Source organism: Pararge aegeria, chromosome 3, assembly GCF_905163445.1.
Source record: "Pararge aegeria chromosome 3, ilParAegt1.1, whole genome shotgun sequence".
Taxonomy (NCBI): domain Eukaryota; kingdom Metazoa; phylum Arthropoda; class Insecta; order Lepidoptera; family Nymphalidae; genus Pararge; species Pararge aegeria.
The window spans coordinates 3,678,110-3,705,954 of NC_053182.1; the positions used below are offsets into that span (position 1 = coordinate 3,678,110).

A 27,845-nucleotide genomic window follows, 5' to 3' on the forward strand; every position below is an offset into this window, starting at 1 on the left:
GTAATTACTTTCTTTTTTTACTTCACATACAATTCAATATTGATAAGAAAAAACCTTTTATTATCAAAAAAATAAAATAATGCTGTACCCATCCCCAAAGAGAAACCAATTAAATACATATAACTGAAATCATCATAAATAAGTGCTGACTGTTGCTATAGTAAAATTAAGATTGCTTGTCATGAATCTGTTTTGGGACCCAATTATGTATTACACCTAATAAAAAGCTTGGTCTTCACATATAAACAATGTTCTTTTAAGTAAATCAGAATGGAATTGGAAGCAATTTCATACATTCCTATGGTCTAAGCTTTGTCATACAGAAACTTAACAATATTTAACATAGTTGTAAACAGGTTACTCTCACTAAGCAAAATCTAATTATATATTTTTTATATTCCTTGGCCTATGCCTGTTGTAATCAAAGTTGTAAATTTACAGTCACTTGAGAACTACCTGACAAAACAGCTTATCCTAGTTTGAATCAGAGTTGTTCAAAGTCCGGCTGCGGGGGTGGCTCTTGTGGGAGTGGTTCGAAGTCTCCCAAGGTGTAGTGTGGTTCTTCATGCCGGGGTGTAGCCAGCGGGCGGTCGTATGTGTCCTTTAGCAGCTCCTGATCATGCTGCAAGAATGTAACATAATAAGTTACATAAGTTTCTTCAACACATCAAATTATTACTACTAAAAAAAAAAGAGAGAGATGTTAGTATAACAGAATTGACACTGCACAGTCTTATTTTATTTTTTCGACGCAGGATATTTTTTTTAAATGATTGAACTCTTTTTATTACCTGATCGGATTGTAGCACCGAAGGAGGCGCGAGGTCATCCAGTGACAAATTCGTGTTAATAACCGAGGGGGGCGCATAATCAGCTATGGCTGCCGGCAAACTCTCCACAACCTGGACGGAAACCATAATTTTTTTTAAATATTAATAATTAGCGGACCATGCACATGGTGGAAAACTATCGGCTATAAAAAGAGTAACTCTTCACAGGGCATGAAATGAAATTTATTGTTAAAATATTAGTCATTTTACAAAAGTGTAAAATGACTAATATTTTAACAATAAATTTCTGAAGTAAGTTTTAAAATAAAACCTGTGTCTCAGGGTCCCCTCTCTCCTCCGTTTACATTTAGGGCATGGAAGGAACACGTCCTAAAAGTCCCTGTATCCATTAACTTGAGGCGTGCATGTAGGTGCAAAAGAAACCCCGCCCTAAAGGGCGTAACACAGCAATAAAGCTTGATGGCAGAAAAAAAACATTGCCGTAGTACTCACGACGAGCTCTATCACAAGAAACTACTACTGCTTTGCAAGTTCATCGCAAAAACATCCCTCCGCCTCCTTTTTAGTACACAATTTATTTGTTTGGTTTATAACAATGTTATAACCAACAAACGACAGGGAAAAATTTAGGTATAAGTATTAATCTGTATCACCTATTATTTAAGTATAGTACTACAAGAAAAAAAATAATTAAAAAGAATTATCCATTTTATTTTTGAAATTTAAACTTGCTTATATGAGACGGCGGTGGTAATAATTAACAAAAACATAGCTATCAGTGCTCACAACATTGAAAAATGTTTGAAAGTATCAAAATTTGTGGTTCAGTCTACAAGTTAGCCCTATAAAGCGGCGAGGACTTCGACTTCACTTTCGACAAGTTCGAATCTCAGCACACACCACTGTCTTTTCTGTGTTAAGTGCGTTTAAGCAATTAAAATACCACTTGCTTCGACGGTGAAGGGAAACATCGTAAGAAAACCGGCATGCCTCTTCTTTTTTTTTTTTTTTTTTTTTTTTAATATTTAGTTCGCAAAACTGAGAATCAACTGCTTACTCTTCTATAAACTATAGCACTATTTGGCATAGAAAGTTCTCCATAATAAACGCTACACACCTTGTGTAGAGTCCACCAATCCGTACTGGACCAGCATGATGGACTACGGCCTTAAACCCTTCTCATTGTTGAACGAGACCCGTTCACCGAGACTGATGAATATTTTTCTTAACAGAAATCGTCTGCGGTAAGCAGCGAACGTAAAAAAACATAGCTTTCTCTTTCGCATCGTTGACGCGCACCTTGAATTTAATCGCAAAAAACATGATTGGTTCTGCTGTATGTCATGCAGCACGGGACCAGCTGTGATTGGCCCACGGTTTATCCGTCTGCATTGCGACTAGCGAACTCAACGCATGCGGGGCACACTTCATAAGCCACTCCCACCGAGGCTATGTTTTCGTTAGCGATTATCATGAGCAATATTTATGCTTCTATATTTTTTTTCGTTCGCTGGTATTAAGGCTAGAGTAATTGCTAGAAATAAAATAAATTATAACTTACAGGTTCAACGTTTTCATCTGGGGTCTTGTTGGCGAAGGGCTCGACTCCCACGGTGTTTGTGCGCGCGTCCTCTTCAGACGAGTAGGCGCTCGAGTGCCCCGTCACGAGCAAGTGAGACAGCATGTCCGTACCTGCCATAACGATGGGATTTAATCACGCACGTATCATCCGTTTGGGACCTTAGATCAATAACGTGGCTTAATTTTTCATGTCTTATCTTACAAACATAACCGTACTTAATAGACGCTCCCTAATAGCGTGCGTAATGAATGGACGCTCCAAATCGCCTCACGTAATATAGGAAACCTCCCCCCCCTTCTTAAAATCCCGCGTAATGAATGACGCCCACCTTTCGTAATATAATGGACGCTCCCAAACGTCTCACGTAATTTCATTGACGCCCCCCCCCCACCCCCCCCAACCCCGCGCAATGAATAGACGCCCACTACACATACGAGTTATGTTTATGAGATGGTGTCACTTTACGCGCTAAACAATAATTATAACTTCACACGTACCGATGTCTGTGGCGTATCCGCACACGCAGTAGAGGCGGGTGTGCGCCCGCCGCGCCGCCGTCTCAAGGGAGTGCGGGCCCGCGCAGTAGCCGCTATGACGCAGCATGCCGCGGTAGCACGACGTGGCGAAGCAACACTTACTGCAGGCTGTGCGGCCCCTGAAAAAATAAATTATTTTTAATACTTAATTTTTGTTTTCAAGTACAATTGAAAGTTATATATAGAAGAAACGACTCAATCCACAAGATGCACTAAAATGATTACATCATCATATAAACTGATAGACGTCCAACCGACATGGGTCTTATGTAGGAAGTTCTGAACTCCACGGTTTTCTGGCGCTTGTGTCCAGCGACCAGTGGCGTGCACTTCATACATGCACAAAAGCACTGCCTATCCTTAACTTGATATATAGCTCGTATAGTAGGAGGATTTTTGCTATTTTATGTACACTGCCAGCGAGTCGCGCTTTATATCGCCAGCACGTAGCATGGGCAGGAGACAATTATCTACCCGGGGAAAGAATACAAATTTAACTTCTCCCACAGCTTGTATCAATCTTGGCGCAAAATGGCATATAAAAATAATATATGTGCTATAATAAACGGGGATAAACATTTACCAGGTTGATACGTTAATTATATCGCTTAAAAGGGGATATAGCAGCAACATAGGTAGATGTTGCAATTTTCGTAGGATACTACAGTTTCTAATATTCACAATCAAAGATTTTACAAATTCTATACTCATAATAATATCTTCTTATGTCTTATGGAAAATGGTAGACATATTATATTGGAGCAGAAATTTAAACGAGTATAATTTCAATATTAACATAAAACACTCACAGGAAATGTTTGTCGCCATCGAGGGGCGTGTCGCACTCGCGGCAGAGGGCGCCGCTGGGCAGCACTAGTGTCAGCCCTTCGTACGTCTCACTGATGTTGTGATTTGCGGAGTCCTTCACTGGTGGGCGAGCCTTATTCTGTAACAACACATGTCACATTTACATATGAAAAATGAATGATAAAATGTAATAGACAGAAAAACACACAGACACTGAAAAACATTAATGTCCATCATACAAATATTTTTCATTTATGAGAATCGAACCCACGACCTTTGACTCAGAATGCAGCCGTCAAATTGTTCCTTCCATCCTTATTAGGATTGTTAGGATATTTTGTTTTTGTGTTTCTTACTAACAAACTATTTGATCTCATTTAAATAAAACATCTTTATTTTTTTTTATAAATATGGTCTTGCATATTATCTAAGTCTATGAAAAAAAATATTGTTTACCTTAGGCTGGTTAATCAGATGTTCTTCGGAGCACAAAGGAATAGCGTCTTCCACGCTGTTGTGATCGCGAATCTGGTGCTCTTTGAGTTGTCCTAAAAGAACACAAATATTCCGTTATCCATGTCAACATTAAGATGAGCATACACAGCAGCCAACACGCAGAAACAGCTTGGGGGCTTGGGGTCGGCGGCTTTTTTATGAAAATCCCATGGGCGCAAACTCCCGTTTGTTTCCAACGACTTGTAGCGAAATTAAAATTTTCTGATTACGTGCCTACTTGTAACGTTATGTTAAGCAGACGTCTAAACCACCGACTACAAAGTCGCCGGCAGCTTAAGACGAGTTAGACGCCTTTTGTCGCGTCTTTTCCGACATCTATTGTTTATCTAGTGGTGACGAAGCTGTCAAAAATTGGACTTTCTTATTGCGATGTACTTGAGGCACAAACACCCAAAATCATATCAAAACAATTATGAAATAAAAATAAAATTATCTTTTAAATTAAGCCAGCGTAGTAGCCATTTACATTATTTGGATGTGTTTCATTAAATTAAAACTTCTCCACTTTGTTGTTTGAGAAATTCTAACGACGCGGGAGATATTATTGTACACAAGTGTGTGCGCAAACACAGGTGCACTAAAATATAAAGTAGGAGCCGAGCATAAAAGAAAAAAGCAAGAAAAAAATAAAGCTAAAACAATGTAATAAAACGGGCGGGCGATGCAACGCCGTAGGTCGGGGTATATGTAATATGGTGTAGTACAGCGAATAAAAGTTTGTTTGGCAAGCCCGAGCTAAAATATATGTATGTTAAAGGTGCTTAGCTTGTAAGGAAATCATTGTTAGCATTGATTTTGTATCAATACATTCGCGATGGAATTTAACACAATCCCAATATTGTTACTATATAAGATTAATCTAAACCTCTGTACTTTATGTCACTATTTTGACTTCATAACACTCATTATCATCACAACAACAAATAGACGTCCACTGCTGGACATAGGCCTTTGTAGGGAGTTCGAGATTCTACGGTTCTGTGCCGCTTGGATCCAGCGGCTACCTGCGAAGCGCTCAATGTCGTCTGTCCACCTCTCGTTGTCATAGTGTTATGACTACTTGTAACTAAGTACTATGATTCAATATATACCAGTAAATAGTCCGTGCCTACATTATTTATTATTTTTACCTACTATCACGCGAGTACGTAAAAGTTTACATGAAAAAAAGAACTATAAAAGTTGTAAAGTGTGAAAAATAAAATTCTACGTGTAAATGAAAACCGAAACAATACTTTAGGCTACAGGCTTTGTAATGTACCTTACATTATGTACTATCTCTGAAACAGAAAATCTAATAGTTTTTGGTAAACCACTGCCATAGTTTTTACTGAAAGAAATCATATGAATATAATAATAATCGTGTGACTGCTGTCACTTTATTAGGTACCTACTATGCGCGAGTGGGTCTTTTATCTTCAACAGGGTTGTCAAAAGTAAACACATGGAATGTTTTGAATTCGAAAGTATGGAGAAAAAAAAATATGCTGCTTTTGATTTTATATTTTTACAGGGGGATTCCTTATGAAATACACTTATACACACTTCAATATTATTTCGTAATTCTGTTACATGTTGCATATGCATTTTAAATTTATAAAATTGAAATAGTGAAGAGTTTTTGCCTGATGGGAGGTTTTGGCCGTGGCTAGTTACCACCGTAACGACATAGACGTGCCACTAAGCGATTTAGTGTTCCGGTGCGATGTCGCTTAAAATCCGATTAGGAGTATGACTGCGATACTCCCTAAAGGTTAGCCCTCTAATATCTTAGTCTGCATCATCATTTACCGACAGGTGAGATTGCAGTCAAGGGCTAACCGGGTTGAAAATTAAAAAAAAAAATAACATACCAAGATGTACAAACTTCAGGACACAACGGTTGCATTTGACCTCAAGCTCCTTGTCTTGGTGTTGTTTGAGATGATCCACGTACAGCAGAACGTTGGATGTTAGCTCATCACCATCTTCGTAGATCGGGATCACCTGTAGGTTTACGTAGGTTTTACGGGATTTATGTTATCCGAACCCTTTCTTTTTCGAAGTTATACTTCCTTAGCGGCGTTAGGAAAAATTATGGGAGTGAAATTATATGATGATGGTTACACGATTTTAACAAGATGAAGGTAGTCGCGAAACCGAGTGAGAGGGGAATACATTGTCCGCCAGCTCACTTTTTTTTTTTTCAAAGTTGTAAATATTTTATTTGGCGTTAGGGAAAAAGAGATGAGAGTAAATTTTTACGATTCGCGCGCACACCGTCGCAAATAACTGACACCCTGAAGTTTTCTACAGTGGACATTTTAATTTTCAAAAAAAAAAATTTGACATTGAACACTTTCAATTGTCAAAGTCTGCTGGCTCATTCCGGCGATTAAATTGATTCAATTGTACAACAATCTCAAATTATAATGCCCCGTGAAACTTGGTGATCCGATAATGAGATACTAATAATGCGTTATAATAAAACTTTCGATCAATCAATCTATCAATCAAAAATACTTTATTGCACACAAGAAAAAAATAAATAAAAAGACGAAAACAACAAAGGTACAATTAAATTTGCGTAACAAAGGCGGCCTTATCACTTATAGTGATTTCTTCCAGGCTACCATTATGAGGAATTTGCTCACATATGAATCCTTATAATGTGTTTACTAAATAAGTATTTTCACCTGTGTCATCGATTTGTCTCCTATAATTCCCCTGGCTCGCCGTTCCACCGAATTATCAAGTTCCTAAGTATTAGACTAATGCGCGACAAAAGGTAACGCCTATTTCTATCCACTGAGACTGACCTTGAAGCAGTGCGGACAGCTGAGTGCGGTGGCGCGGCGGTGGCACGCGCGCTGGTGGTCCAGCGTGGCGCGGTGTGCGGAACTGCGGTACGCGCAGGCGCCGCACGCGTACGGCAGCTCGCGCGGCGCGTGCGTTTTCTGCATGTGCGACGCCAAGGTCAGCACTGCCGCGAAACGCACCTGTGAAACATATGTGTGTTAATATACACCGATAACATTGTTGGAAATCTTAAGATGAGAAATCTACTTGAGTAATCTATTTTTTTTAATTCTCTTTTGATTAAAATTTATATTTATGTTTTTGTATGTCTATATATTTTCGAATATATACAGTGGACCCCCGGTAGTCCGGCCCCTGTCTAATCCGGTGCCCCCTGTTATCCGTTAAACTGTTAAACAAAAAAAAAATTGGTTGCCTGTAAAGTCGGTATACGGGCGAAAGTTTTACGTGACAAAGACTTTGAGTGGTAAAATAATTTTAATGTGAATATTCATTCGTATAGTAGGAAGAAGGATGAAATAATAGTAACAATTTAAAACATTTATTTATACAAAGAATTATATTTAAAACATTAATTTATACAAAGAATCTCGCACTGAATTTCATATTAACAAAATTTTATTTTTACCTTTACACATACATACGTATTTATATACAAATATACATGCAATAACTTGCAATACATTTGCGTACAATGAAACAGCGTTTACTACAAAGGGACGCGTGCCTTTCACTTTTTATGTCTGTCTCTCTCGCTCTTAGGCGGGCGCGTGCCTCTCACTCGCTCTCATTGTGAGCGCATAACGTGAGCGGAGCGTAACGCAGTTTCTTGAAGTGTCACCCGGCAAACCAATTTATAAGACGTTGTCACGTCAAAAAAATTGATGAATATTTGCATGCTTCTTAAACTACATAATTGATTCATAGTTTTTGATTATTATTTGACATACATAATGAAGTATAATTAGTATTTCAGAGTACATATATGTACATATGTATATATAATGTGTATGTATAAAGAATCTTATCATTGGATCTGTAATTTGTCGGATTACAAGGTACTCTTTTGTAAAAAAATCCGGACTATAGGGGGTCTTACGCAGTACTCTATAATCCGACGAATTCGATAGTTCGACACTGCCCTGCAAAATGTTTGTCGGACTACCGGGGGTCCACTATAATTCATAAGCACTTTTGAAACGTCAAGTCTGTCTGTTTGTACTGACTCTACCACCGGTTCGGAAGGCAGATTCTACCGAGAAGAAGCCGGCAAGAAACTTAGCAGTTGCTCTTTTCCAACATCAAAAATTTACATTTTACATTTTAACATTCATTTTTCTATCTTGTGAGAGATGAAAGGGGAGCCGATGATGATGAACATATTCTTTACACTTATGTATTGGTAGGTCCAAAATTTCCTTATGGCGCATCCACACATGCCGCCGGCTTATGCCGCCGGGTTTGCCGCCGACTTTCAGACCGCCTTGCCGCTGACTTTGCCGCCGGCTTTACCGGCGGCCTGCAGTCGCGGTTGCAATTTACGCAGTAGTGTTGTGACTTTCGTTGAAATTAGTCGTGTACGTAGAATCGAAAGATGTTGGACTATGATATAGTTGCGTGTATCGCAAGTGTAGTGTTGTATGTCATTATTCATAAAAAGAACCGCAAAATCAAACGAAGATATTGGGTCAGACCAAGTCTTCGAAATAGGCCTAATGTGTCCCCGATACTTGAAGATTTTAGAAGGGACGACATAAACCGAAGAAATATTCGTTCGAAATTTAACACTTTTCTAAGGATCTCTAGTGAAGAATTTGAAATATTACTGAATTTAACTGGACCCATGATATCAAAAACTGACACCCGCTGGAGAAATGCTGTGTCAGCTTCCGATCGACTAGCAATTACTTTGAGATACCTGGCTACAGGAGACTCTTATTTTTCACTCGGTACACTGTTTAAAGTGTCTCCACAAGTTATTTCTTTAATAATTCTAGATGTTTGTCAAACTTTGGTGTCTACATTATCCAATTATTTAAGGGTAAGTACAAAATATCCGTAACACATTAGGTAGTTAGAAACTGAACACCTACATTAGAAAACAAAACAGACCACATACATTCACACAGTTACGGCATGTACAAGACACAATTATAATATTTGATTTTATACTGTAGGGGAGAGTGCAATGGGTAACAGTGAATCAACTTTTTTGTAGAGCTAAATATTGCCACAATTTAACACTTTTAGAATGTGTTTTTATAATAAAGCCTGAGCAAAATCAATAAGGTACACACTGCCATAGCAATCTTAGGGCTACCTTTCTCAGGTTTATAGATATGACTATTTTTTTAAAGAAAGGATTTCCCTTTCTTTAAAAAAAATAGTCATATCTGATGACGCCATGTGACTTTTGATTCATATTAAATACTTTTTACAAACTGCAGCATTACATTTTTAAAACTTCAAAATATTTTGCTTTCATACTTACTTTTCCGTCGCACCCCGGTAGCGAGTCAAGGGCAATACAAAATAGAACGTAAAATGCTATATCGTGTAAATGTGCGCATTATATAGGCCGCGTTCGATCCACTGTACCCCTTGATCCACCGTTACCCACTCTCCCCTACCTGGAACTTCACACACATTTTACATACATATAACTAGAACTAAACACACAAATATCACAAACAATTTTTTTTACAGATGCCGAATACACATGGAGAATGGCTATCAGTGGCTCGAAGTTTCATGCAGAAATGGAATGTACCTAATTGCGTAGGTGCCCTCGATGGGAAACATATACGTATACTATGTCCAACTAATAGCGGTTCTGAGTTTTTTAATTATAAGTCATATTTCAGTATTGTTTTGCTAGCTTTAATCGATGCCAATTATAACTTTTTATACGTAGACATTGGATGTCAGGGCAGAATATCTGATGGTGGAGTTCTACGAAATTCAACTTTATTTGATATGATACGAGATGGAACTTTAAGTCTGCCACAAGCGATTCCATTACAAGGGAGAAATACACCTGTACCTTTTTATTTCATCGGTGACGATGCTTTCCCCATCTCACAGAATATAATAAAACCGTTTTCTGGATATCATGCAAAAGGATCACCTGAGAGGGTTTTTAATTATAGACTTAGTCGCGGGCGCATGGTTGTAGAAGACGCGTTTGGCATTTTATCTAATAAATTCAGAATTTTGCATTCACGCATTGGTTTACAAAATGAGAAAGCAAAAATTGTCGTGATGGCTTGTGTGCATCTGCATAATTTTATGAAGAGAAATGAAAGAACTACTGATGGAGTTTTGAACGAAATGCAACAAAATATACCGCAGATCGCTCTAAATGTAGAACCAAGTGTAATTAGAAATGAGCTAAAATGTTATTTTCTATCGGAACAAGGTCAGCTTCCTTGGCAATATCAAATATAATGTTTGAAAGAAATAAAATATGATTATTCAAATAATTGTTTTATTTAGGAATCAGAAACATGTATCAATAATTTTAAGCTTTTATTAAAATAAAATAATTTAACCGAAAATATAAACATTTATTTTAGTTTTAAGTAAAGGCATTGCGTTTTTCGTCATTTTAATATGTAACCTTATTTTAATCTATTACACTATTTTCGGTTAAATTATTTGGTTAAATTATTTTCCAAGACTTGTAACAGACTGTCACTTGTATTGACATCTGGGCTATTTTGCATTTCATAGTCTGATTGAACAGAGTAAGAGCGCGAAGTTGAGGGCGACGGTGACATTGCTAACGTTGTAGGTTGGCCGGTGAAGTATCCTGGACGAACATTTTGATAACGAAGAGGCTGAGTAGTATTACTAGTATCAAAATTCATCGAACCCATTCTCATTTCTGCTTCATAGATAATATTCTGGATTTGATGTTGTACTGTACACATCGTGTAATGATCCATCTTCCTCAACTTGCTACTTATATAGTCTGCAAATATAGCAGCATCATCGCGTTGCCTTGCATTAGACGTGATCTCCCTCAGTAATTGCAAAGCTTCATCAACTTCAGGTTCTCTCTCTATATTTCGCTTTCGTGAAGTCCTTGTCGAAGGTAGCGTAGTCTGGGGAGTGATATTATCTTGAGAAGACTGAAAATAAAAAGGAAATCTTATAAATAATTGCAAACAAGCTTCAATACTATATTTTGAATATATCCTATCAGTATGTAAATATTAAATAAAAACCAAGCTTATAAACATAACATGTATGTATAGTGTATACAAATAATTATGTAAGTTTAAGCTACATTTACTCAGTAAATAATTGATATTATTTCTTTATATATTTTTTTTCATCTTACATATCATACTTCATACTTCATACTAATATATACTAATATTATAAATGCGAAAGTGTGTTTGTTGGTTTGTCCTTGAATCACGCCGCAACAGAGCTACGGATCGACATGATTTTTTGCATGGGGATAGTTAAGGTCCTGGAGAGTGACATAGGCTACTTTTTATCCCGGAAAATCAAAGAGTTCCCAAGGGATTTTAAAAACTTAATCCACGCGAACGAAGTCGCGGGCATCAGCTAGTTGGCCATATATCACGTCCTCAAGTATTGCAAATGTCTCACCAGTAACCCTGTACACTCTTCACGAGCGCTTATTCCCGAATACTTCGCTTTCGGTAAGTGTTATGCCGACTACATAAGGTCAAAAACGAGAGTATGCTCGCCCGCGCTCCGTGGTATTATGTATTGTTACCGGGTTGTAGGTAGTAGGTATCTAAAATATTAATACGCGAAGCAAAAACTTTGTACCTACCCCTATTAACGAAAATATTGCATAATGAAATATGTATTTTAAATTTATTATGGTCGACCAACTAGTCTACTTAGGTAATTATAAGAATTTGATGGGTACTTACACTAGGTGTGTGGCTGTTCAGAGTCGGTACCGGTGCATTCTTGTCATTAAGAAATGATAACGCCTTATAAGCAAACCATTTCGGCAATTGAACATCATCCCGTCCAGATCCACTCCTTTTAGATTCTTCAAATTTGCGTTTTTCTCGAAAATAATGGCTAGATAAATTCTTCAGTTTTCTCTCAATTTCTGTTGATGCTATGTTGAACACAGAAGCAATATCCCTAACAGCATCGTTTCTTTTGTTGCGATTCTTGAAATCCATATGCCTTGGGTTCCACAATAGTTCATTTTCTTGATACTTTTCTATTAATAAAAGTACAGCACTATCATCCCAGTTAAATTCTGTCATTTTGTTATTTAAATGAATACGACAACACTACCACTCCGTATCGAAGCCGCAAGCAAACTGCCGCCGGCACCAAAAGCCGCGCGTGCCGCAGGTAAAAGATGCATGAGCCGGCGGCATGGCCGGCGGCCCGGCCGCCGGCCATGCCGCCGGCCGTGCCGCCGGGCATGTGTGGATGCGCCATTAGGAATCATATTATAAAAGCTTATACTCAATCCCACAAATGACTTCTGTACTGTATATTTACACTATCCCGTTCTCTTGCAGCTGACCCTTACTGCCAGACGTTGCTTGCGGCAATCAGGCCACCTTTGCATGCCTACAATTTTACTTAATCGTTCTATTTTATTTTTATCTTAATTATATATTAACTCTTTATTTTTATATTAACTCTTACTCATATTTAAGTATGTTTTAGTATATATTAGTTTATTATTTTTTTATATTTATTATTATTAATATTTTATGTGTGTAATCTTGATAAGTATTAGTGTGTAATTGTTCGTAAGTATGTATATAATAATAATACACCCCACCAATCGGTTTCCCTTGGTTTTCCTAATCCTAAGGTTGCCTGGAAGAGATCGCTACTAAGCGATAAGGCCGCCCTTTGTATCCTACTTTTTAAGTTTATTTTTGTTGTGTGCATTGTTTTTTTTTTTTTACTATTTGTAGTTTACAAATAAAGTGTATAAATAAAAAAAATAAAAAATATTTTGTTTAATACTTTATTTTACGTATATTTTAATATATGTGGGCAATAAAGTATTTCTTTTTCTTCATTTAACAATTTTTCAAAATTTAATTAATGTTGCAAAGGAAGATATTAGCGTTTTTTAAATTGTTACTTTTACTCAGTGTGTGTATATATAAACTACATTTATACATTTATAATCTAAACTACATTTATAATTTATGTTATAAATGTAGTTTAGAGAGACGAATTGGGAAACTGTCTCGTCTCTCTGGGTATTAAAATAATTTAATCATTAAATAAACATTAAAAAACAAAAAAAAAATATACTACGACAAAACACACATCGTAAGCGTAGCATGCGTAAGGCACTAAGATGACTGATGAATATTTTAATTAATAATATACATAAATACATATAATATACTGATAATTGCGCATTGGGAATGTCTGGCTGTAAATCGAATGCAATGGAGGCATTTAGTCCAGCAGAGTACCAGCTACTTCGAAGACAAAAGGAGGAACGAACATGATCCTTATCGTGACCATCTTAAAGCAAAGCCACCCTCCAATATTACCTACAACTACGTTGACGGGACCTTTACATGTCCTCACTGTGCACGCATATTTAATGCTAAAATAGGGTATACAAGTCACATTAGGGCGCATGAGGGAAGCCCGTACATGTAATTTAACATAAAAAAATTAAATTAATGTTACAAAGAATTGAATTAATTATATACATTAAATATGATTTATATATAGATGCTAATTTCAAGGAGTTTTTTTTGAAGTAAAACTTCATTAGGCGCTAGAGAGGGAGTAACTCAGATTTTTTTAAGACGTAACAGACGTCTGTGTAGTATCCGTGTACTGTGTAATAATTTGTATTGGTCGTAACTATAATTATGTCATATACTCTACGCTTCTTGACTTATACGCCAGCTGCTGGCGTAAAGGTTTCACGCACACACTTTTTTTTTGTTTAATTATGTGTTATAAATGCAGCTTGGGGAGACGAATTCTCTGGATATGTAAATAAATAAATAAACATTAAAATAATTGGATGTTTAACTGTTGAAACTCACCTCGCAAATGAGACACGCGTACGTGAACAGATCTGGTGCCTTGGTGCCGATAGGGTGGGTTCCGTTTAAGTGGGTAGTCAGCTCCGCCTCGGTGGCGAATCGCACGAGGCAGTAGCGGCACTGAGGAGCATCCTCGGTGGCGCCCGCTGGCGGCGGCACCAGGTGTTTAAAGATATGCTCCATGAGGAGTAGGCTTTCGTTGAACTCCACGTCGCAGATGGGGCACTACGGGAAATAATATTATTTTTATTTCAACATAGGGGATATGATAACGAAAGAAATAAAATATATATATATATATACACATACGCCATCTAGTCCCAAAGTAAACGTAGTTAGTGTTATGGGTACTAAGATGACTGATGAATATTTTTTTATGAATAATATATATAATATACATATAAACACCCAGACACTGAAAAACATTCATGCTCATTACACAAACATTTACCAGTAGTGGGAATCGAACGCAAAGCCTTGGACTCAGAAAGCAGGGTCGCTGCGAACTGCGCCAATCGGCCGACAACAAACAATTCATACAAATTCTATCAAATAAATATCTGAATGTATTCAGACACACGTTCAGACAGTTTGTGTGATTTATGTTCATCACAAAAACATTTTGCGGTTGTGGGAATCGAACCCACGGCCTTGGACTCAGAAAGCAGGGCCGTCGAATGACAGGCTTAAGGCCTCTCTCAACTGGGGTATACTGTAAAATTAAATATTTTTGATAGTTATTTTTTAGCACTATTATTAATTTCAAAGGCATACGAAGTCGGATTTCCAAATTAATTTTCGATGAAATAACTCACTGTCACTCAATAAAACGACGGACTCTATGGCTTATTATTAAACCACCTACATTACACTCACCAAAACGGCAATGGCAACATTGTCCTCATCATTTTCTTTCGTCTGTCCGTAGTAGAACCTCTCCAGCGACACGGTCTCCTCCGGTTTGATCTCCTTCTTGATGTTCTTGAGCGGAATGTCGTCGAGGTCGTCATCGACGTACGAGCGCACGATCTTTCGTCGCCCGCGCGGCGCCGCCGGCGGCTCCGGATCCTTCTCCACTTTTGTTTTCTCTTGCTTTATTTTTGTACGACGCAGTGCAAGAGGTACCTGAAAATATAATTTATCGTGAGTCTAGAGATTATGAAAATTAAGCTAAATTTGCTATACTCCGCGAACAGCAGGAGAATCTGTATGGAGTAATTTATAATTTCGTTAGATGTTGACTTTACAATTAATAATTGTTAGGCACTTAACAATTATTCATTATAAAGTCAACATCTCCTGAATATTCTCCGGTTTCGGAGAGAAACGTGCGTAGATGGTACATTGCCGAAGATCTGTTTGGTGTGGAGTATAAGGATTGAAGAAATTATTAATAACACAAAACAGATGCTCCAAACAGATTCTCCTGCTGTTCGCGGAGTATAGCAAATTAAGGTTAATTTTCATAATATATTATGGATTTCCGCAAAGTAACGTCTGCTTCTATCATATATGTGAATCTATAATAGCCTTTAGCGGTGACAGCATCGGTTTCGCTTTTGGGAGTACCGGGAAGTTTGGCATACATGTAATTTTTGTGAACCTTCCTAGCGTAGTGGTTTTAAGATGGAGGTCCCGGATTCGATTCCGGCAGGGAAGATTTGGGAATTTATTATTTCCGAATTTTCTCTGGTCCCGTCGACAAAGACGAGCCGCTGAGCGATTTAGCGTGATAATGTCGCGAAGAAACCGATTGGGGGTATGTGTTAAATATATAACGGATATACTCCCTAACAGGTTAGCCCGCTACCATCTTAGACTGCATCATCACTTACCACCAGGTGAGATTGCAGTCAAAGGCTAATATGTAGTGGAATAAAAAAAAGCCATAAACCTTTGGTCTGGTCTGGTGTCTTGTTACCACAAAGACGTGCCGTTAAGCGTGCCACTTTAGTGTTCTGGTGCGATGTCGCGTAGAAACTGATTAGGTGTATTACTACCGTCATTAACCACCAAGTGAGACTGCAGTCAAAGACCAACGTTTAGTGGAATAGAAAAACGAGACTATTATCGTCACGTCATGTATGTCTTGAGAGACGACTCAAACGCTACCTAATCGGCGCTTTGTATAAAATAATAAAATTTGATTTTGTAGGATTGCCTGCTGATTTAAGATCATGTCGTATGCTGACACTTCACATGCCTTTTCACAAGACGAAATTCTAGAAACTCTCGTTTACAGTGCAAGCTATTGAATTGTGGAATGCGCTCCCACTAAATATACGTGAGGCAAAATAGCTTGAAACATTTAAAAACGCGGTGTAAGCATATTATCTTGCACAATAATGACGACATTTATTATACCTTGATTATGTTTATTTTTACTATCTATATGTTCATAAGTATTTATGTATGATTGAGTATATATTAGTTTATTATTTTATATTTATTTATTTTATTTGTGCAATTTTGTTTATGTATTTGTATTTAGCTAAGTAGGTTTATAATAATTTTACACCACCTGCCGCTCTCGCTCATCTTGTCCTAATACAAAGGTTGCCTGGCAGAGATCGCTACTAAGCGATAAGGCTGCCTTTTGTATTCTACTTCTGTTGTGGTGTACAAATGAAGAGTTAAATAAATAAAATAAATAAATAAAAATACATAAACTCTGAAAACATCAAACTCTATTTGGGCAGTGGTATAATGCACCACCTATCTATTTTCTGTAATTGTTGTCTTCGCCATTGGTTGCCTGGAAGAAATCGCTATCAAGCGATAAGGTCACCAAATTGTATACGTTGTTTTGTTATACTTTTCTTTATTTTTATGTTCTTTTTGTGATGTGCAATGAAAGTATACTCATTCATTCATTCATAATTTACCTCTTCATCGTCATCTTCGTCCAGGTAAGTAGTCTTCTCCTTCTTTCTCTTCTTGGGGGGCGGCGGCGGGGCCGGCGAAGGGTCCTTCTTCTTTCTACTGCGCTTACCGCGAACTTCCGGCTCCGGTGCTTCTTCGGTCTTGCTACTTTTCTAATTATTAAGAAAACAACTTTTGTAGCTATTTTACCAATTATATCCCTATCCCTATTCCTACTAATATTATAAATGTCAATGTCAATGTCAATGTAAGTTAGTTTGTTACGCTTTCATGCAAAAACTTTTTTTTATTTATAGCATATATTGCCGACCCCCGCAAAAAAGAGCGCATCTCCAAAACATAGTCAAAAAAAAGAATATTTTTTGTAATTTATAAGATTCTTATCAGTGTATCCCATCTTAGTCATATTCTAAAGCTATTCGAAAGCTCGAAAGGCGTAAATCTTGCGATCATTGCTGTCGAACGTCACTTTTGTTTATTTATGGTATGGAAAAGTTACGTTTGACAGCAGTGCAATGAAAATACACTTTATTGTACACCTAACAGAAATGAAATTAAGAAAAAATAAAAAATAAATATATATATATCTATATCTAATAATAATATATATCTATATATATATATATATATATATATATCTAATCGCAAGATTTACGCCTGTCGCCAGCCTAACGCGAGATACGTAATCACCCTGCTGGACACACTGTATAGTACAAATTTGATTATATATATTATTATGTATATATAAAGAAAAATGTAAAACATTGTATTTTTTTTTATTGAGCTTTCGTTTTCGAATATCACTCACTCGAATATCATATTTTTTTTTTGATTTATTATTTGATTTTTTTGAATTTATAAAACGACCCATTAAAAGAGCGCACCCACATATACACGTTAGTCCAAGAATGTCTAGTTTGTTGGCCGCTACAGTAATGTACTAGTTTTGGCATTTGCTAATAAAGGATCTTCAACAGATAAATATGTTTTTGTACCAGATATCTTGATATAACTCACCTTACTCGGAAACTTCCAGCTCTTGAACGGGTTGGAGGCGATCTTGTTAAGGCGGATAGTAATGGGATCCTTCGCGTCCAATTTGGTTTGTTCCGCGATATGGGACACTATGTTGTCGAATGCTTGCCCGGGGGATATGCCGAATCTGCGAAAGTAATTCTTATGAAGTGTTTAGGACATTGGCGACCTCCCTGGGGCAACGGTGAGCGCTTTGAAGTTCAATAGCATCCTATTTAAATTCACAGAATCGGCATCGCTTTCGGGAGAACATGGCATTTTGGTATACATCTAAATTTCTGACAACCTCCGTGGCGCAGTGGTTTTAAGGAGGTTGGTTTTGGAGGTTCGATTTCCGGAAGGGGCAATTTGGGAATTTATAATTTCTAAATTTTCTCTGGTCCGGTCCGGTGGTCCGGTCCTTTGGCCGTGGCTAGTTACCCTATCGACGAAGGTGTGACGCTAAGCGATTTAGTGCGATGTCGCGTAGAAACTGACTACCGTCACTTACTCTCGTGTGAGATTGCAGTCAAGGGCTAACGTTTAATGGAATAAAAGAAGAAGACTATTGTCGTCACGTTTTGAATGTCCGGAGAGACGATTCTAACGCTAACTAAGTGGCACTTCTTATGGCGCACTTTGCATAAGCCGACGCGCTAGCAAAATTTAAATCATCACAAGAACCCGTGGTGTGTCTTCTTATCCTTTTTTGAGCAAAAACACTAAATCAAGCTTCTAAAAGTAATAATAAAAACACACTCTTACTTTTCTCTCCATACAAGTTCATCCAAAAACTGCTGTATAATCTGCCTCGAGAGAAGCGACAGTGTATTCTGGAACATTCTAGGCACAATCCTTCTTAAGTACTCCATTATATTAGCATTGCTGTGCTTCGCTGGCTGGTCCGAATGCGACGACGACTGATGGACGGTCTTGAAACCCATGGAAATCAGCGTGCCTTTGTCGACGGTCAAATCGGTGAGAATAACTGACGAAGGATGGACCCAACCGGTGAGGGGCTCGAGAATCTTCTGGAAACGCTTCTTATAGTTCTTCTCGTATTCCGCTAACGGTTCAACAGCGCGGAGACGAATCTGAAAGATTTCAGAGCTAGATTTCTACTACTTCTCAAAATGTAGATGTAATGACTTGACTGTTAATTATTTTTTTATTAAGGTATTTTTAAAATACTATTTCAATCGAAGACCAAGATTCGTCATTTGTTGACCCCTTGTTACCTGATTAAGTAGCCGTAAACTCTTTAAATGTTTTCTTATGAAACGAGAAAAGAAACAAGATTTTTTTTAAGATATAAATTTTATAATCAGAGGCTTTTGCATTGCTGTATGCGATTGCATTTTTATATAAAAAGGTTTGGCTCTAGACTAAAAATATTTGCTCGAAGAATTTGTCTTATATATTAAAATTTTAAGTATGGTTGTTTAATATAATTTGGTATTACATGCGATATTGAAGTAACTTTGTATAGTTTGGAGACATTTTAGGTCTAGGTGACTATTTACTGACCTAATGCGACGCGTTAAAAATAATACATTCGTCGTAATACTTACCACTTTCTCAACAGGGTCCAAAACGCCCAACACCTCAACTTTAACTTGCCTCTGCGTGCCATCATGGCTCGTAGTGCCCAGCGAGATAACCCCAACCTCGATCTTCTTCCCCGAACCTCCCAACAGTCCCATATGATTGTGTATGGCGGACGTGCAAACGGCTCTTAACCACGTAAAAAGACCCTTCACATACAGATTGTCAACTTTGACCCATTGCACAACGTTCTGCACGTTAGTTTGGCACGCCCAGTGGTATACAAGTTTTAGGATGACGCTGGGCGGGAAAGTGGCGCCTTCGAATATTGAACTGGAGAAAACGGATACGAAACGAGTTGGACAGCATTCGGATATCCATACGTAGCCGCCCGAGTATGGGAACTTCGATACGTCGGAGTACATGCCTGGAAATAAAATATGCACGAGTTTTGGTACCGCTCCAGCTACCCTAATAATTAAACAATTTAGTTTAAATAAGCTTTATAACAAACCTCCAGATAGATAACTGAATTTAGTATTGCTATAATTTTCCTACTTTGCTTTTAAATAGGTAAAGGACTAACTTAAATGCCGTGGGTTCGATTCACATAAATGTTTTAGTTATGTGTAGAATGTTTTTCAGTGTCTGAGTGTTTATTTTGTATATAATAAGTATTTATGTAAAGTATATTCCTAAAAATATTTATCAGCTTCCTAATACCTTAGTACCCATACCTCATCTACGCTACTTTGGGGCTAGATGGCGATGTGTGTATTGACGTAGTATAATTATTTAGTAATTATTATTAAAAAAAACATATGATGTCTGGTTACAATTGAACACCACAATTTAAGGCTTGCTGCGACTAACTCACTTTTTCCCGGCGTGTATATAGCACCTCCGAGCGAGCGAAGCCCTGCTGTACCACTCTTATCTCGTGGTATATGGAATACCACAATTTCGTACTAGTTTCCGCGACCCACATGAAAGACTCACCCAGTTTAAGCTTGTTCCCGGCGTGTATGGCGCACCACTGCTCCGAGCGCACGAGGCCTTGCTGTATGAGCCACTCCGTGAACTTCATGGGAGTGTGTATGAGCACCGACTTCACCTTGCCGTCTAGAGCCGCGCGGTCGGACGGCGGAGGGGCCTCCTTCGATCGCAGGTAGGGACGCGCAACTACCACTAGTGATGGGAATGTTTTGCCTGCAGACAAGAAAAAACTGGTAAGTGCGGAAAATTTAATGTACGTTCATAAAAATGTGAATGCAATAATTTGAACGCAATCATCATCATTCATAAGTAAAAATAAACCTGCATATAAATAACGTGCAAATGAAAACCGGAATAATACTTCAGAGGTTTCAGAGGTAAATTATTTACTGTTTTCGAGACTTATGAATGAATTAATGTACACCACAGAGAAAATTTACAGAGATACAAAAACAACAGCACAATAAGGTAGAACGTACAATTAGGCGGCCTTATCGCTAAATAGCGATCTCTTCCAGGCAACTAAAGGCATAAAAGAAAATGCTATACGAAATTAGTAGGTGGTACAACAAACATTAGTGATATATTAGGATTTAAACTAAATTAACATAAAATAAACATAGTACATATTAAACATGACATATTAAAGATATGTACAAAAATATAATATATATTCCATACATATATACAAACATATAAACATACAAATACATAATTGAAAAAAAAAAAACTTACGTACTTGTGAAACCGAAACGCTAATAGGTTTTGAGTAAACCTTTGCCATAGTTTTTACTGAAAGATATTTAATACAGCCCTAACATCACATGCAAACGTAAAATCAAGTGACTTCTGTCACTTTATTGGGTACGCGACGCGTAGCGTCAATACTATGTGCGTGTCGGTCTTTTATCTTCAATAGGGTTGTCAAAAGGAAGAATAAATATAAAACAGCATTGAATTTCTAGGGGCCCCGACACGCACCTCTTTATATTACCAAGTCATGTGCATTTGAAAAACTTAATATCAGTTGCTTTAACGGTTAAGGAAATCATCGTGAGGAAACCTGCATGCCCGAGAGTTCTCCATAATGTTCTCAAACATCTGTAAGTCCCACAATCCACACTTTGGCCAGTGTGGTGGACTAAGTCTTTACCCCTTTTCATTCTGGAAGGAGAGCCGGTAATGCGTTGATGAAGATGATGATGAATGTATACACAGCTTTTACAGCCAGTAATCATACAGATAAAGTTAATGATGGTACACATAACATACCTTGTAATTTATTAAAGGACACTTCGCGCGAATCTGCAATATTCTTATTGCTTTGATCCTCTCTGGTGAGGTCGACTATTGCCGTGGCCTTGGTGGCGCTACCGGTCAGCAAACCACCCACGGCCGTCGCTTCCGAGGGGCGCACGTTGGTAACTACGCTGTGCACATCTGTATGAAAGAAACAGTTTGTATAAAAACCTCAATGTAGTTAATGAGTTTGCTCCCATGCCTTAAATCCTCTATAAAAGATATGAAATATTTATTTTATAAGTTGGTTTTAGTTATAACACCCAATGACCTAAGCCATAATATCATCCCAACGGACGATATAATGTTGTACTAATATCGTTTTTTTTTTTTTATCCCTTCTGCGCAAAGGGTTTACTCGCTAGACAGCCACATTCTTACTGCTCGACGCGTGGTTTCTGTTACATTTCAAAAAAATAACATGAGTTTAAATTTAAAAAAAGAACATTGTCTTTCACGCTGGTTATGCTACCAGAACACCGCGCGTTGTAAAAAAAAAGGAAGTTATTCAAATCCCCGCCAATTTTCTTCGATATTTTTATTGTTTTGTTAACAAAAAATTGGGGAATTATTGTTGCAGGAAAATATTAATTAATACAACAATAAATGATACTTTCATTAATCCTTAGTTTATTTCTATATACTCAGTAATAGATAGTCACAACTGCCAACATTAAACTATTTTAATGTTACCGTACGCTAACTATTTCAGAATCTTTTATAGAGGATTTATATTGTGGGGGTATATAGTCTTCTTGCAACTTGATAATTAGGTATAAAAACACTCATGTGATGCTATTATCATAAACTCACATTCATATTTTAATACCCCATATTTTATAACAGCTGCATAAATAACTATTGTTAAACTTCACAAAAAAATAATAATCTAAAGATTGTTAAACTATAAAATTATTTTGAAAAACACCAATCTGCTGAGTTTCTTGCCGACTTTTTCTCTTTTTAATCTGAATCTGCCTTCCGACCGAGGGATGGATCACTTCAAACAGACTGACATAAGGCCACTTGAAATAATTGAATTTTGATTTTTTTAATAAAACTATGTAATATTAATTTCTGCATATACTAATTTATAACATAACAAAATAAGTATATAGTTGAATACTTTTACGGTTGCATGAAACAACCACAATCGATTGAATAGATACAACCGCCGCACCATACCCATATTTGATACCTACTTCTTGTATACCAAACTATCTATTTCATTATTATAATATAAATTTTTTGTTGTTTTTAATACAAAAACTAAAAAAGATAAAACTTCTTACCAAGGAAGACATTGGACTAGAAAATATTTAAATACTGTATAGTATAAAAGTTATATTAAAACTTTAAAAAAAAAACAACTTACTAGAAGGTGCCAAAGTTTTGTCCTTAGTCTTGGTGTCCGCGTTTTTCTTAGGTTCGTCTTCTTTTTTCATTTTCTCCTCTTTCTTCTTTTCTTTATCTTTCTTCTTCTTCTTGTGGCGAGGCTCAGGAGTCTTAATCCTTTCAGGTGATGGTGACAAGTCGCGAACATTCTCGTTGTATCTCTTTGGACGACCTGTATAGTAGCACATTATTATGCAACTAGCAATTTAAATGGAGTTAGAAGTTTTAATATGGGAATTTATTTATTAGTCAATTAAAATAAGTTATCATTGTAACTCAGAAATTTCTATTCTAAGTATAAGTCTCAATAACAGCAAGGAAAATAGGTTTTTTTTTAACAATTGCGTGACGCTATATATGCTGAACGAAGTAGTATAGGTTTTAATTCATAATTTTAATAAAATTGTTAAAGAAAATTAGGTAACTATAATCAAAAACATTCTTTGAAGTTGCAAACTCATAAAATAAGCGACACAATCTAATCAGAGAATAATAGTATGAAGTTTTATTCTTAAAAATACCAAGTGTAAATGTCTTTTTAGACCTACGGCTTTTAAATTTTATATTTATATATAATTGAGATACGCAGACGAGAGAATCTATGGTTGAATGCATGATTTTATAAGTAAAAGTAAATCTTCAGAGTAGTCATGTCGAACTTTTTAAGACGGTCAGATGAGATTTGCCTGGAAAGTCCGCAACGACAATAGAGTATTGCACGCCTCATAAGTGAAGCGTTGAGGTGATGCTCTATTCCCGCTATATGAAAGTCAAGGACTTTTCGAAATTAAAAGTGACAATTTTTGTCACATTGCACGTATAGGATAATAATATTATAATATACATCATCATATGATGTATATAATAAAAACAACGTATTTGATATTTTTAAAAAACAATTATTTTGTTTAAAGTAAAAAAATAATTAAATTACAAAAATATTTGAGGTCGTCCGGATGTCTCTCTGTATGGATCTGGCACTCTCACGACCGTAAAAATTAACGAATCGAAGTTTTTTTAAAAGCTTAACAATCGCAACGCGCTGTTTGCTATTTAAAATCTCTGGGTAATTTGTTGTTGTTTAATTACAATTTATAAAAAATTAACTCTTATGAAAATTGGGTTTTTCACAACGCTTGCGAACTGTTGTGTCGAGAATTGCGCAAAATGTTGAAAATATTTCTTTTTATTCCACCTACGTCATTCACTGATAGTAAATGATAATAATAATTTAAAAAAAAAAGGATGACTCGCTCCAGCACGGCGCCCGCATGCGGTGAAAAGTTTAAGGTACTTTTTTTTAGTGAAAAATGAGATTTTGAGGCTTGCACTTTTGGATTTTTCAAACTTTATTTAAATATTTTCTCTTTATCTAGTCGGGTAGCAACGCCTCTTACATTGAAGCAAATCAATGCTGCCAAAGTAGGCTGTAGGAATTTCCCAGTACATCATTAAAAACAATAAACAAATCCACTCCACCATCAGAAGAAGATAATACCACCTTATCAAATAACCTGTCTGTTTATGCCATATTCATATAAAACATACCTCCTCTTTTGCTTCTTGTATTTTCTTTAACTTCCTTGACTACAGAAAGAGAGCGTGATCGTGATCTGATGATATCTGCACTTTGTCTTTCCAAATCTTTGAGCACTGGTTGCCTAGAAATTTGCAATTTGAATTATATTTAAAAAAGTAAAAGAGGAAATGAAATATTGGTATCTTTACATAGTATGAAGCAAAGTCGACCCAAATTTTTGTACGCGTAGATCATTTAAACTTTGCAACAGATTTGAATGCAGTTATCAGCAACAGATAAGAGTGATTCATGATGAAGATTGATACATAGTTAATAGTACTTTCAAAATTCAAAATTCATTTATTTCAAGTAGGCCTAATACAAGCACTTTTGAAACGTCAAGTCTGTCCGTGTGTAGTGACTCTACCACCGGTTCGGAAGGCAGATTCTACCGAGAAGAAGCCGGCAAGAAACTCAGCAGTTGCTCTTTTCCAACATCAAAAATTTACATTTTATATTTTAACATTCATTTTTCTATCTTGTGAGAGATGAAAGCGGAGACGGATGCTTCCAAGCAACCTTGTCATTAAGAAGTACTATAATAGTAGAGAACAGCAAAGAAATTTAATGATACGTAATGTGTGTGTCTTGTGTAACAAACATGTTTTTGAGCGCTTACATTGCACATGCTAGCTTAACCTAATGAGATAGATAATATTGATATACCATGAATGTTATCCTATGCAAAGCTGGGGCGGGTCACTAGTTTTTCTTATATTTTTTTATAGTACTAATTGACAGACCAAGCTGATGGACTGAGGTCCTGTAACTTGCCGCCTTGCGTCCATCAGGCTGAGGCGTTAAGCATAATGTGCCTGCAATTACACTGGCACCCATACCCTACAGACTGGACCACAGTATTGCAACAATGCTGCTTAACGGCAGAAATAAACATGGTGGTAATACTTCAGGATGAGCTGTCTCAAAAAGCAGGAGACAATTATCTCCCCGGGGAAAGGATATAAATTTGCCTTCTCCCACAGCTTTATCTACTTTCAGAGCACTGGTGCACAAGTGGAAATAATATCCAAATAATATATGTGTATTAATAAACGAAAAACGGAAAACTTCTCCTATTCCATGTTCTCGTGATTTAGCAGATGGACTCGTTAATTATATCCCTGAGGGAAATAATGACGGCATATATTTTTTTTAATAAAACTCTCAGAGCAATGGTGCACAAGTAGAAATAATAACCAAATAATATTCCCCACCAAATTATATTATAATGGATATAATTTTTATCTCCCGCCCGTGCTAGCCCTGCTGCAGTAGGTAGGCAGTACTAGCTGCTCTCCTGCTTTGGTCAAAACTTGCCTTAACTCTGTACAACAAACTAACAGTAACTAGAAAGTATAATCTATACTCACTTGCCAAGAAGCTGATAGGCTGTAAACTGGTTCCCATTATAAACAACTTGTCCCCCGGTATCTTTTACCATAACATCCAGTTTGTTCTGTATGTTGTTGTACTCATCACCTGCATGCTTGTATGCTTGTAGTTGCGCTTCTGACAGTTCCTCTTCCCAGCATTCTAGCTCGAGGGTTGGGACGTCAGGACCAAAGTATGAGCGCTTGTATAAATCTGCCTCTATTATTTCTGCCTGAGGAGCGGGTGGTGCTGCCTCCTAAAGAATTGATTATCCTTCATCATTGCTGTCATTCATTATACTATGTATTCCATATTTTAATAGGATGTATTTGGAAAGAGGCAATGTCACATTCCATTTTTAGTGTCCTAACTAATATTATAAATGCAAAACTGTGTTTGTATGTTTGTTGTGCCATTATAGCCCAACTAAGCAACCTTTACTTAATTTTTGGCTAAAAGGACACTGGACAAGGAAAAAAAATTGTAGTAGTATATAAATCGTCCTACTATATAGCAGTATTTATATAGTTTTGGAATTCATCTAATTAAGTTAAAAAAGTATTTATATAACGTAGCAATAAGTTGAATTTAAGCTTGCATCTTGAACAAAGCAGCATAGGCGAATAGCTCTTTAAAAAAATATCAAAAAACATCCATCACCTTAATGTTATTCGTTCAGCACTACAAAAGTTACACAAAGTGGGCAATTCAATTATTACATATATAGACACTGTATATGTTTCGCTACTTAGCTAAATAAAGGTGTTACTACAGAAAATGTTAATGAATTGATTACAATACTGCCACTAGGCAAACACTTATAATCTAATAACAGAATGAAAAAAACAAATATATGTTGTTTGAGATTTGTCATAATTATTCTTAAATTTATGCATTTGTTTCTTTATGTAGATCTCGATATTATGTAGATAATAAGTTTATTTAGGTGCAGATATTAATATCTAACAATAAAATTTGCATTTTGAAAGATACAAAGAGTATAATAGTTTTTCCATTTATTTATTTATTTATACATTGATAAGATAACATTCTCAATCAGCATTTGGATTTGCGTTCGAAACCCTGCCTTTAAGTTATGTCCATAGCCTAGTTTAAAACTAATTTCTAAGGCAGATACCGGTTTTTAGTCGAATAACAAATTTTAAAAACACTGTAAATACCTCTATGTCAGTTTTCACTTTTTTCAACTTCATTGTAATCTAAAAATACTCAGATTTCCACATGGGAATATCCATGCGTAGTGATAATTCTGCAGTAAGTATAAAAAGTCCAGGGTATTTATTGTTATTTATTAACTTTCCACAAATCTGAAAACGACGCCTACGAAAAACAAAATCTAAAGCACAGATTCACCACCAATCCCAATTCCCACAGATCTGAAGTAAAATTTAACTTAAGTCAAAAATCAAAATAATCCCAAATGATAAGGGCATAGACAATTAATTTATAAATTGGCTCCTGGTTCTAGCATTTCTAAGCTTAGTCGAATATACAGCACTAAAATTATTTGTATCGAAGGCACATCGAATAGATTCATGTATTTCATTCATAGAGTATACAAACATCCGAAATATAAGTATAGTTCACATTTTACAAACTATTTATTGGTAAACCAAAGAGCTTGGAGGAATTTTTAATTATCTGAAGAATTATCAATAGGCATAG

General features: G+C 36.5%; 3 protein-coding genes across 3 annotated transcripts; 1 reads left to right on the top strand and 2 right to left on the bottom strand.

Moving 5' to 3' along the window:
- Positions 1–2: 2 nt before the first annotated feature.
- On the bottom strand, positions 3–27,545 carry LOC120635620. The gene is made up of 20 exons (XM_039906648.1): positions 27,341–27,545; positions 26,159–26,415; positions 24,758–24,870; positions 23,190–23,381; positions 21,788–21,955; positions 20,519–20,728; positions 19,546–19,946; positions 18,740–19,068; positions 17,978–18,122; positions 16,963–17,112; positions 14,954–15,202; positions 14,078–14,302; positions 7,031–7,210; positions 6,086–6,218; positions 4,173–4,264; positions 3,719–3,855; positions 2,871–3,028; positions 2,353–2,483; positions 792–902; positions 3–622 (listed from the first exon to the last, which is right to left on the bottom strand). The coding sequence occupies exons 1-20, from the start codon at positions 27,371–27,373 to the stop codon at positions 485–487; spliced, it is 3,552 nt and encodes a 1,183-aa protein (XP_039762582.1). The 5' UTR covers positions 27,374–27,545; the 3' UTR covers positions 3–484.
- LOC120635627 lies at positions 8,456–10,527 on the top strand. Its single transcript, XM_039906661.1, has 2 exons — positions 8,456–9,072; positions 9,738–10,527. The coding sequence occupies exons 1-2, from the start codon at positions 8,626–8,628 to the stop codon at positions 10,476–10,478; spliced, it is 1,188 nt and encodes a 395-aa protein (XP_039762595.1). The 5' UTR covers positions 8,456–8,625; the 3' UTR covers positions 10,479–10,527.
- LOC120635635 lies at positions 10,631–12,427 on the bottom strand. The gene is made up of 2 exons (XM_039906674.1): positions 11,948–12,427; positions 10,631–11,164 (listed from the first exon to the last, which is right to left on the bottom strand). Exons 1-2 carry the CDS (start codon positions 12,296–12,298, stop codon positions 10,685–10,687), a joined length of 831 nt encoding a protein of 276 aa, XP_039762608.1. The 5' UTR covers positions 12,299–12,427; the 3' UTR covers positions 10,631–10,684.
- Positions 27,546–27,845: the final 300 nt, after the last annotated feature.

Excerpts from the sequence above, each read along its gene's own strand:
- LOC120635627 (XM_039906661.1), top strand. The coding sequence starts at position 8,626 with ATGTTGGACTATGATATAGTTGCGTGTATCGCAAGTGTAGTGTTGTAT. Across the intron at positions 9,073-9,737 it reads CATTATCCAATTATTTAAGG|ATGCCGAATACACATGGAGA; the intron begins GTAAGTACAAAA and ends TTTTTTTTACAG.
- LOC120635635 (XM_039906674.1), bottom strand. The coding sequence starts at position 12,298 with ATGACAGAATTTAACTGGGATGATAGTGCTGTACTTTTATTAATAGAA. Across the intron at positions 11,165-11,947 it reads TGAACAGCCACACACCTAGT|TCTTCTCAAGATAATATCAC; the intron begins GTAAGTACCCAT and ends TTTTATTTTCAG.
- LOC120635620 (XM_039906648.1), bottom strand. The coding sequence starts at position 27,373 with ATGAAGTTGAAAAAAGTGAAAACTGACATAGAG. Across the intron at positions 20,729-21,787 it reads GTCCTTTAATAAATTACAAG|GCAAAACATTCCCATCACTA; the intron begins GTATGTTATGTG and ends TCTTGTCTGCAG. Across the intron at positions 3,029-3,718 it reads GATGGCGACAAACATTTCCT|GGGCCGCACAGCCTGCAGTA; the intron begins GTGAGTGTTTTA and ends TTATTTTTTCAG.